The 11,458-nt window shown below is 42.1% G+C and overlaps 1 protein-coding gene across 1 annotated transcript; it reads left to right on the forward strand.

Moving 5' to 3' along the window:
• Window positions 1–1,992: 1,992 nt before the first annotated feature.
• LOC118412719 (glutathione S-transferase-like) lies at window positions 1,993–9,385 on the forward strand. The gene is made up of 5 exons (XM_035815747.1): window positions 1,993–2,428; window positions 3,719–3,811; window positions 4,171–4,286; window positions 8,099–8,203; window positions 8,561–9,385. Exons 1-5 carry the CDS (start codon window positions 2,215–2,217, stop codon window positions 8,756–8,758), a joined length of 726 nt encoding a protein of 241 aa, XP_035671640.1. The 5' UTR covers window positions 1,993–2,214; the 3' UTR covers window positions 8,759–9,385.
• Window positions 9,386–11,458: the final 2,073 nt, after the last annotated feature.

Here is an 11,458-nt window from a genome sequence, read left to right on the forward strand (position 1 = left end):
ATGTTACCACTGTGAAGAAACCAGAAAGGCAACATTTTCCCAAAAATGCAGAAACATGTCTTTGAACAAGTACTATTATCTGGATAATGATAAGTACATCTGTACATTGTAAAGCTGTTCTTTTGAGGAGAAGGAAGTAACAGAAGACTGGTGTTGGCCATGGTACTGATCATGTCATCTTAACAGGGCAGCCTTGCTGTGCTTCACAAATCTGCCAGGTGGCGCTTCAAAATGGCTTTCCTGTTTTCACCTCATGCAACATCACTAAGACAAGTTACACTTACAGTTAATGTTGTAAATACGGTACCAGGCATAGTAGATCCTAATGACAGTAGTCCCGGACTTGGGCTTTGTTTGGATCTGTCATCTTTGAGGGCAAAGACAAATGTGTAATCAGAGGAGTTATCAACCTAGTATTGAAGTGTTTCCCCAAAACCTGTGGCAGAGTAGAACCTGTAACCATAGGGGCATCCTCACTAGATAGATTTGAACAACACTGGCAACTAGATGTGTAAAGGTTCGTTGTGATAGGCCGGTAGGGTATTTTAACCAGCTGCTACCAGGTGCCTGTGAAGCTGTTGTGTTACGTGGAAAGCCAGTCATAACAAATCTCCAGGCAGATCTACCAGTGGCATAAGGAGTTTAGCTGGCCAAGAAGTGTTCTGTGTCAACGGGGCTTATAACACTACTTGGCCAGCTAAAGTCCTTATGCTGCCTGGAGATTAGTCATACCAGCTGTACAGACACAGATACAGAAAAGTGGCCTTGTACTATGGACACGTCTCCATGGCAACTGACACTCCCACCAAAGGAATAATGCTCATGTTGCGGTCTGTTTGTGTTTGTAGCAAACATTGTCTAGTGCACAGAAGTCTTCATCAACTACGATGGACAACCAGGGCACAGTATTAAGGTTTCAAGCGTCTTTAGAATTATATACGGTACCCTAGCACAGTACAGTACCACGCAACCTGATACCCCTGCATGATACCCAGTATTGGCAACGCCCTGTAGACTGTCTCACAGGGCAAATGAAAACTGCAAGTCATGACAGCTCCCAGTTCTGTCCGATTGCTTAATCTCCAAGCAGATGTTGGGGGAGGCTAAGTCGTTAAGTTTTGCTTCCAGGTTCTATGACGAAAACTTATGGAGGCAATTTGTCACAGAAAAGGGATAGTTATAGGAAACAGGAAACAACGACTTTGCCTCCCGCAACATCTGCTTGAAGATTATCCTTATGTAAGTGTAATACGTAAGACAATTACATGTAAATAATACCTCAGATAGAAGAAAAGAAAATTGCAAGTCATGACCCATCATCCGATCACCTACTTGATACTTTGTGCACAATGAACTTTCGTCCTAATTCTCATCTTCTTTACTTACTTGATCGACTTATCTGATTAACAGTGATTTTTACGACAGCCACTTGATGGCCTAGAATGTTGTGTAACTTATTACTAGTTTATGCTTTACGGAAAATCAATCTGAAATCAACAGAGAGGACAACATAACAATTGCATATATCTAATGAAGGATTGAGTAGCTTAATACACTTTGGTCGTAGGCCATGCGCAACCGCGCGGTCATTAGCATTGAGGACCAGTCTTACCCTCATACGGTCAATGAAAAGCGATGTTTTTTCTCTTTGCATATGTGCACAATATGACTCAATGACTAAATCGTCTATTTATTTTCACCGAGGAAAATGTCCTGCTCTAATTATAAAATCATATTATTCTAAAGTCTGTCTAACATTTGCTCCTTGGGGCCATTGTACGTGCGGTTGTGCTTTCCTATTTACTTCAGCGTCATAACGACGAAGGCAGGACACAGGGATGTGAACAAACACCTGTTGAAGGAAGGACAACGTCCGCTGTCACGCCTCGCTTGGACGGGATACGGGACATTTGATCGCTTCAGCTTATTGTTGACCCAGGCTGCTATCGCCAACTCCCTCTGTTTGGCACACACTGCCATAGCGACTTCCACACTACTTAAAGAGTTGAGCAAACGCCCTCTTCCATTCACTTGCTGCTTCAAAGCTCCGTGAAGAGGTCGCGGCACCGCTGTTACTAAAAGCCGATTACTGCGTTGTTGCACGCACCTTGCCTTTGGAAACGTTAGTGCCAAGTGTTGCCGGAAGAATTTACAAGTATCTCGAGTTGCTGTTGTAAGAACTGTAGTAAAACCGAAGACGGTAAGACATAACTTATGGGTTGTGGTGCAAGTAGTTCCGCACAGACAGCGCCGGCAGCGAAACCTCAGGCTCGGAACAACATGGCCCCCTCCGCGCCACCCAAGGTGAAACTCACTTACTTCGACTTCCGAGGCCGGGCCGAGCCCATCAGACTGCTCCTGGAGGCAGGCGGAGTCAAGTACGAGTTCAACGGCATCTCACAGGAGGAGTGGAAAAACCTCAAACCAAGTAAGTCCAGCTTTTCCCCCACATTTTAGTAGCGGAGACCTGGAAACTCGAGAAATATTAAGATATAGAAAATTCTAAATTTATAAGAAATGCTGTGATGAAAACTTCTTTTGGTCCTATGCATTTAAGACAATTCCGAACAAGCCCAGTCGGCAACGGTGCACAAGACTGAAAAAAATGCAGCAAGGTGTGCGATGAACATGATCTATTCATAAAACGGGTTTTCTTAGAGTACAGCGAATCTTGTTAAGTAAGACATGTTAAGATGTTTTAGATAGGGCCAACTAGATGTCGCGAAATTAGCAATTATAAGTCTGCCGTCTAAAATGCATTGAGACAGGGAAGCCTGAGTTATTCAGGAAAACATTCTCCATGAGCTATGGATGACTTGTGGAGAACAGTGAACTGCCAAAAGTCCGGTTAGAAAGCGTATATCTGGTCATCTTTGTGCAATCTAAGTTTCAATCGTTATCGGACATTGTCATTCGTTGTGGGAAAAACTTTGCAATAGCTTCGCTATCTCTGAGTAGTGTATAGAAACGCTGTTTCATCATTGTTTGCGCCGGTGACAGTACCATGACAGGTATGGCCACCCCCGGTCACCTCGCATTGTCTTACCTTTACTCGTGCATTATATCTCCATGGTAACGTACAAACATTTGTACTTATTGGTTACCTAACGTGGTCGCTAATGTTGACAAATGGACAAAGGCTGCTCTTTAAGCAAACGATGATAGACTTATTTTGAAAACAGTGTAACCACGGACATCCCAAATGTTATCATTACTTTTTACCGTTGATAAGGGCGTGGCATTTCAAATACATCAGTCTTGCACTTGTTGTGGTTTTATAGAAGGGCCCGGACAAAGTCATTGACCAAATACATGTGCAGGGACAAGTGTTGCATCAGCTATCTACTCTGTTTCTTATTTTCGTCTCTGAAAGTTTAAGGCTCAAACTGTTTGTTGTTTATCTTACGTTGTATACTACTATAGTTTGGATTACAAAATGAATGAATCCCCCTTCAGACATGGCTGAGTTTTCAAGGCCATGTTGATTTCACTATATGAATGGCATCTTCTGGGAACCCCAAAACTGATGCGAGCGTACGAAGAAAAACCGTTTGGCCAAGAAAAGTTAACAATGTTACAGCAATAATAACGGCAATGCTATATATAGCGACGTTAACGGTAATGTTACAACAATTTCACAGCAACGCTGCACCAATGTACACCTATCTAATATTGCAGGAGTTGAATGTCTGACCTCACCTTTGCTCTCTCCTCACAGTGGCCATCACAGGAGGCCTGCCCATCCTGGAGATTAACGACAAGCCGCTGGGAGAGAGTCTGGCCATCGGCAGGTTCGTGGCGAGGAAGAACGGTACGTCTCAATCTCGTGGGCAACTGTTTGAATCACATACAATTATAGCTCAATCTTAACACATAGCACAGAAGAAACGTACAGATATGCTCATCAAAGAGAACTATCGATTATTTGAATAATTAACATCTTTTGCTCTCATTACTGTTAATTGCTTTTCGTGGTTGCATGTTATGAAAAGGCAAATCATCTGAAATATTTCTTCTGTGTGATAACGTTAGTCATTTGGAATTTGGTAAATTAAGCTAGTCATTTGTAATGAAAACCAATAGACCTCATTTATATAGAAAAATACCATATGTGTTATATTTTCAGAGTGAATTATTGAGAAAGTGACCTAGTATGTTTCTCCCATATAGATATGACGGGTGCGGATGACTTCGACGCCGCCTGCTGTGACATGATAGTGGACAATGTGAACGAGATCTTCTTCAGCAAGATGGCCCCCGTCATGTTCATGCCCGAAGAAGAGAGGGTGAGTTTTTTTTTTTCAGCTGCAGCTTGTATGGCCGGAATACCTCCTTGCTCTGATTTGTACATGCATATTCGTTTTCTCCATCTCCTATGCACGGGAAAAGGTCTCATTATTTTCACTCCGCGTACCGTAGGTACGCTTCGAGTGATTATTTTCACTCCGCGTACCGTAGGTACGCTTCGAGTGAAAATATTGTTTTCGTACCGTTTCTTCTTTCTTTCTTTCTTTCTTTCTCCTGTCACGACCTTTAAAGTGATTCCTCTCCGTCGTTCTTGGACCGAATGACCTGAAATTTGGCACAAGTGTACTTTGGGCCAATACCCTCGGACGTTTTTTTCTGTTTTTTGATAGATACTTTTAAAATGATTTTATGGACGTTTTTAGGTGATAATTTGACCAAACTTTATACTTGTGCCTCCCGTGACCAGGTATTAAGTCCTAGGGACCCGAAATTTGGTATGGTAGTGCATGAGATATTTGCTAAAAGGACCCCGTTATCATTTTTGGCTAAAAATCACTTCAAAATGATTTATAAGCCAAGTTGGCGGGTTTTTTCATCTGCGTTTTCGTCTTCACCGCCTCTGAGCGTCTCACCATATATGGTAAATGACGTAATTACCTTCCCGCCACCTGTAAGACCAGGTGGCGGCCGTGCACGTGGTCACCCCTGCTTGCTCTAATAATTAATATTCATGAACAGACGTCGCAAACGTCGTCCGGCGAATGCGGGTGTTCGAATATCTGCTGTTATCAAATTCATGAACGACGAATAATGACACGGTGTGAGGGCATTGTTCTCAGCGCTATTGTCACCAAATCAAAGTTTTTTGATAGATACCTTTACAATGATTTTATGGAATCCGATGTTTTTAGGTTATTTTCTGACCATACTGCACATTCCTGCCTCCCGTGCCCAGGTATTAAGTCCGGATGGCCTGAAATTTGGTATGATACTGTGTGAGATACTTATCAAAAGGACCCCGGTATTATTTTTGGCCAAAAGTCACTTCAAAATGATTTAAAAGCCAATTTGGCGGGGTATCTACGTATATTTTCACCGAGGTTCTCCGGATTTCGCGCGTGTCGCCATATATGGTCACGTTCCCCCGTACATCCGTTGCACCATATATGGTCATTGACGTTCCCGCGCGCGTGACGCAGCTTTGCTAGCCTGGAATCCAGCCGTACTGTGCGTTGGTCGCTCTGCTCCTGCCAGTACGTCTGGCATTCGTTAGCATTGGAACGATCGGCATTTGAATATTCGCACACTGTATGTGCGCGATTTCTGATTGGCTGTTGGCTCCAAGCCCCCTTCGCAAAGCACCACCAAGGTGGAAATCGAACACACAGAATCATGTTTACAGTTCGTAATCGAACGGAACACTACTTCTATCTTTCCCGCATTAGTGACGTAAGGACCGATCGTTCCAATGCTAACGAATGCCAGACGTGTTCGCAAGGAAGCAGAGCGACCAAAGCACAACACGGCTGGATTCCAGGCTACAGCTTTGCATCGTGGCTAATTGAATTTAGGAGGGGAACCAATATGCGCCCGACACTTAGCAGAAGCGATGACCTGATTGGTCAGCTCGGATACAGCCAATGGGGAAGGGTCTTTCATCTACTTAGCGGCTGGGAGTACATACATGTACATGTCGCCGGGAAGAAGTCCGTTGAAAGTACGTGAAAATTTGTACTGTTTATAAATTGGCAACAATACACAAACGCAGTAACAAATTTGGGTAGCTTGTCGTCGATATTGTGTAGTTTTTGTTTGATTTACCCACGTTTAGAGTGTCGGGTTAAGCGATACTAGGCGTGCAGAATGCCGCGGTGGGAGAGGAGCAGGCGCACGCATGGAATATTGTTGCGCTTTGCAGTGACTGAGACAGTACTGTTGTTTATTATCTGTGAAAAGTGTACAGTAGTTATTTTCCATAGTATATAATAGTACAGATCTTCAGGGGCAAATCTACAAGTACTAACGTTACACTATGTTGTGAATTGTGCATTTATGTTGGTTTTACAAGAATATATGTAATCAGGTGTGGCTTTTTTTCCTAATCAACAAACAAAAAGGATCTTCCTTTTACTCTGGGTGGCAGAACATGAAATTACACAAAGGAAATACTAATAATTGTATTCTACTGGAGGAAGATGAAACACCAACTGTTGTGCAGACCGGTGAGGTTGTGCCTTGATAGAAGGTGTCAATTTGACAGTGCTAAATTCAGTATTGGTCGGGTGCTCGAACTCGACTAATTCCACGAAGTCTGGCCTGTCAGAGAACACAATAGTCAACTGGCTACAAAGGTGGCACCAACAGACACAAAGGAGAGGATAGCAAAGTCAAGTGCAAGAAGTGTTCCCACATACATAATGAAACTGTGACAGAAACACCAGCTTGATGTATGAGCCCATAACACTGAGGAAGCCACACGGCGAAACATGTCTGTTGTGTGTCGGTTCGAATAAAGTTCCTAAACGGGGAACATGCGGCTCCAGCGTCTTTTCTGAAGATGTGGCGTAAGTGTGAACGGTTGGCTGAGGTCTCCTTCTCCACATATATCTACCAGCTTGATGTATGATTAGGTTATTTGAGACACCACACCATGGTATATGCTGTGTAATTTAATAATGTACTGTACTGTACTAAAAACAGTTTATCAGAACAATTAAATAGTCATAAACTGATTAGTTTATGTGGAAAATAAATGGGACTTTAAGGTTATAACAGACGTATAATTACTGCAATTGCTGCATCCTTTTTTAGACAAAAAGCATACAAAACATTGAGATATATAAAACAGACGTCGTGCAAACATACAGTGGCTAATTAGCTTTGTTCATCAACATTATGTATTAGCTGATTACCTCTAAGTATAAAGATAGAATGTGATCCTTTTGTCTAAATACAATGTGCATTAACTTTATATGTATTTGTACTGATAATGTCATTGCAGGGCTGCCATATTACATCATATCCAATTGGATTTTGTTTTAATGCGCTTCGCTAAAAACGGCTAATAAGCATATCTTGATAAAGAGTTAAAAGTGTAGTACAGTTTGTTTGGAGAGGTCTGCTTGTATGAAGATTAGTTATGCTTGTGACAACCTTGAATAAGTGCAGTAACTAAGCTGCCCTTGCTTTGTGTAAATAAGCAGGTAAGCCACGCTATTGTCTGCTGTGGATACGTAATACCAACGTTAAGGGTCGCATAACGTGTTGCATCTGTAGAAAAAAATACAACACAATTTCCGTTTGTGAAATAAAAACTTTTTTTCTTGAAGTAACACGGTGCCTTCTTTATTAATGTGTGAAACACTAGCATGTTGTGTGCGTGTTGTGTTCACGAAATAAAAGTTTGATTACCATACAGTACTACGTACTTATAGTATAGTAGCATCGTAGTTCCGGGTCATTCTCTGTTATTCATTTTTTTCAAATTCAATTTTGGAAGAGTCCATGTTTGCATAAAGAGGGAGAGCGGAGTGAAAATAGCTGAATTTGCTCCTAAGCAAATACCGGCCTTTCTAGTTCCATTTAAAGTTCAGTTTTATAAGAAGTCGTAAGTTTTCTTCTTCATGTTCTGCCCCCATCTTTTGACGAATAAGGGCGATGCAAATCTCCGCTTACTTACCCATTGGGCCACAGACCTCTACAGCAGGGGGTAGTCCACTGGGCTGTTGAAAATCCACCATACTAGATCCATTGAGTCAGGACTGTTTTTGTTTTCTTTCAAGCTGTTTTCTGTCTTCCTTTCAATAAATGTTGTAAACGAAATGCTAACGAAGGTTTTTCACCCCTTTAGCCCGCGGCCCTGAAAAAACTGGTGGAGGAATACATGCCGGCTAAGTTCGCCATTCTACAGAAGTTTGCCGACAAGAACAACAACGGCCATTTCGTCGGAAACAAGGTAAGATGTTACACATTATTCTTACTTCCACGAGAGGAATTACCGTATGAACGTCTTCACAAGGCTGGTAACAGGTGTAAAACAAAAGGAAAAAAGCAAGAATTAACCTGACTGACAATTTTTACCCGTTTGTCAACTATTTGTTTTAAATGTTTAATAAAGCAATACGTAAAACAATATACAGTATTCTAAAACAAGCAACAAATAATGTACTCGACACTAGCGACAGTCATCTATGAAAATATGTTAACTATACATCTTCATGTATCACGCCTTCCCTTGGTGTATTTGGCGACGTTCTCTGAATAAATCTCAGTCTAGACTGCGACCTGACACGTGCCTATGTTCTTCCAACAGCTGACGTGGGCAGACGTCTACTTCTTCTCCATCTTTGACCTGATGAAGGCGCACCTGCCGGAAGAGGCGTTTGAGATGATCAAGGGCAAGTTCGTCGCCCCCTGCCCGTCCTTCCAGAAGATCATCCACACGGTGAAGAGTAACCCAGGCATTGCCGCGTACCTGAAGAACAGAGAACCTCCGGTCACGGACGCGTAGTCACGGCTCCAGCCCCTCCCCCTTATCACGTATCAAAACTTATCTCCCCATATAAACATGTTGTATACGGTTGGACCTTTTTGATGTGTAACCTCTTAAAAGCACGACTGAGTCGTGGGTTCGGGGACGTGATATTGATAACGCACACAAAGAAAGGGGAAATCGAGATTAAATCTATTGTATATATTTGTTGAAATAGGCACGTTATTTTTTCACGACGTTAGCGGTTGTGCTTTCTAGAAGAATGTGTGTCATCAATTTCATAATTTTGATCTGTGTACTGAAGTGTTTTTGTATGACAGAGTCACAAATCGTTGTAATGTTAACGTTTTGTATTTTTAAAACTTTCTTTTATTCTTTTAAAACAAGAGCATACGAAGGTAGATATTTAAAAAAACAATACACGTACTAGTACAAACTTGATGGTAGATTGCCCATTGAATCTGACTCCATCCGACAGTTCTATATATTGTATCAATATTGTCATCTTATATCATAGCTGGGCTTCTCCAAAGCGGGACTTGTGATATCGTCAGTCATTGTATGTTCTTTATTTGTTGATTTCACTCCTTCGATTTCATTTGTCACAAGGTTTTCTATTAATAAAATCTGGAATTTAAAACCTGATATCATGTTTATATCTTTTATGTCTACAATACCCTGATTTCCTTAAAGGCAAATACCATTTTGCAAGATACTCATAGATTTGAAACGCAGTAAGATAATTGTTTGAGATAGTTGATTTTACATCGTCCGTCTGATACCCTATTTAAGTCGAACTTTTGCCTTTCGAATTCCAAACCTACCTGAGAGGACGTAAAGCCTAACCTAAGCTATGATTGATTATGTTAAAATATTTTACACTTGTAAAGTTAAAACGCGAAAAGTTGATGGCTGCATTCATGTCAGTTGGGTAGATTGAAATATATCTTTATTAGCTCCATGTGCACCCCTTTATTACCCTCACCAAGAAGGTCAACGTTGCGGTTGTCAATTATCTAAATAATCTGGATAGGGATTTTGGATATTTGACTTCCTAATGCAGCGGAAGAGTGATTGAAAAATCTTTATTAGCCCCAGTGCACCCCATTATTACCCTCACCAAGAAGGCCAACGTTGCGGTTGTCAGTTATCTAGATAATCTGCTCGTGTCAGTGAGGACCCCAAGCGGTCCAAATAATATTTGCCACTGTTGGATGCGGGTTTACCTGCAATTATATTTTTAGTCGTTAGGCGTGGCTTTTGAGCCCTGTTCAGGATGTTCCCTATCGTCTCAGCAATCTTGATGTTGATTGGTCGTGATGACGAAACGGTAGCCTCCTCTGCCGGCCTTTCAGTCGGCGGACTACAATTTGCAAGTTCCCCGACATTTATTACTTTCCCAGCACAAGAACCTTCCTGGTGCAATTAAAGCCTGGCCTGGCGTCAAGCCGTATCGTAGCAATACGGTATCGTAATGCGGCTGGATACCAGGCTACAAACTTACGCCAACGCTCAGAGAAAGGCCGGCGAGGAGGCTAACGAAGTGGCTTGTCTGTGCATGGAATCTGTCAAAATAAACCGTCTGTATTTTGCAACAGGTCAACCAAAAGTACATGTGCGCCATTGACATCAACAGAAAGCATTGAGAACGGATATTCTGGTGAATAAATTTACTAGAACAGTAGTTCCTCCCTGCAGATCAACCCGGTGTTGTTGGGGTGACTTCGGTGTAGCAGAACCGGTAACATTAGACGAGGCATGTCTACACAGAACCCGGTACCGGCCAGCTCAAGAAACACATCCCGTGCAAAAGCTACGTCCACATCTAATTACAGGAAACTAGACATTAACACTACGATCCCGACCACATAATATGTAAATTTGGGATGAGCTTAAACCAGAAATCTTCATAAATCATTTTTTTACCTAAAGCTGCATGCAATAAATGCCGGAGAAGGCCTGAGCACAGACCAATGAGCACAGAGCGATCAGATGCAGAGCAGTACTGTACTACAGATTAGGCCATTGAAATGTATGTAGTCCCGATCTGGCAAAAATGTGGAAAAAAACTCATGACATTAGTCATGAGCCCAAACAGGCCCAGATGTCTTCCCATACATTAACGATGGTCTCTGAGACTTTTAGGAACTTGCGGCTAGTTGATATCAAAATGATCAATTTTAAGCGCCGCTCGAGGACCTTGGGCGCGGTCGAAGTACCGCCCGAAGTTCATCGAATATCAACATATCACTTTTCGTGATGAGTGAACGGTAGGTGTACGTAATGAGTAGGTTATATAAAGGATTCTGCGGGCATCATCTATTGTGCCTTTACATCAGTCCATCTGCTTACAATGGGTAAAGGCGGTCAGAGGAGCCAAGTCGTCACTCATCGCGATGTTTCACATCTCAGCTTTGAGAGGAGGCAGACAGGGTAGCAAACTAACTTCTACATTTGTCCTTTTGGGAGGTGACGTTGTTATGGCGTCAAGTTAAAGTAGACATAGTGTAACGAAGTGGTATAGAACCCCCCTTTCTTTTAAAAACGGATGAGAAGCTATATCCACACGGATGTCCTCTATATGATCAAGTCTGTGTTTCATTAATTGTCACATATGCCTGGAGAGTACTCCATGACTAACACCTACCACATTGTCTGGTCATTACAACTCTCCAATTGTGCACTAATAACTCCGAGCAGGTGAAGTCACGAGTCAGC

This window comes from Branchiostoma floridae, chromosome 3 (genome assembly GCF_000003815.2).
Source record: "Branchiostoma floridae strain S238N-H82 chromosome 3, Bfl_VNyyK, whole genome shotgun sequence".
In the NCBI taxonomy this organism is placed as follows: domain Eukaryota; kingdom Metazoa; phylum Chordata; class Leptocardii; order Amphioxiformes; family Branchiostomatidae; genus Branchiostoma; species Branchiostoma floridae.

Excerpts from the sequence above, each read along its gene's own strand:
- LOC118412719 (XM_035815747.1), top strand. The coding sequence starts at position 2,215 with ATGGGTTGTGGTGCAAGTAGTTCCGCACAGACAGCGCCGGCAGCGAAA. Across the intron at positions 2,429-3,718 it reads GTGGAAAAACCTCAAACCAA|TGGCCATCACAGGAGGCCTG; the intron begins GTAAGTCCAGCT and ends CTCTCCTCACAG. Across the intron at positions 3,812-4,170 it reads GTTCGTGGCGAGGAAGAACG|ATATGACGGGTGCGGATGAC; the intron begins GTACGTCTCAAT and ends TCTCCCATATAG.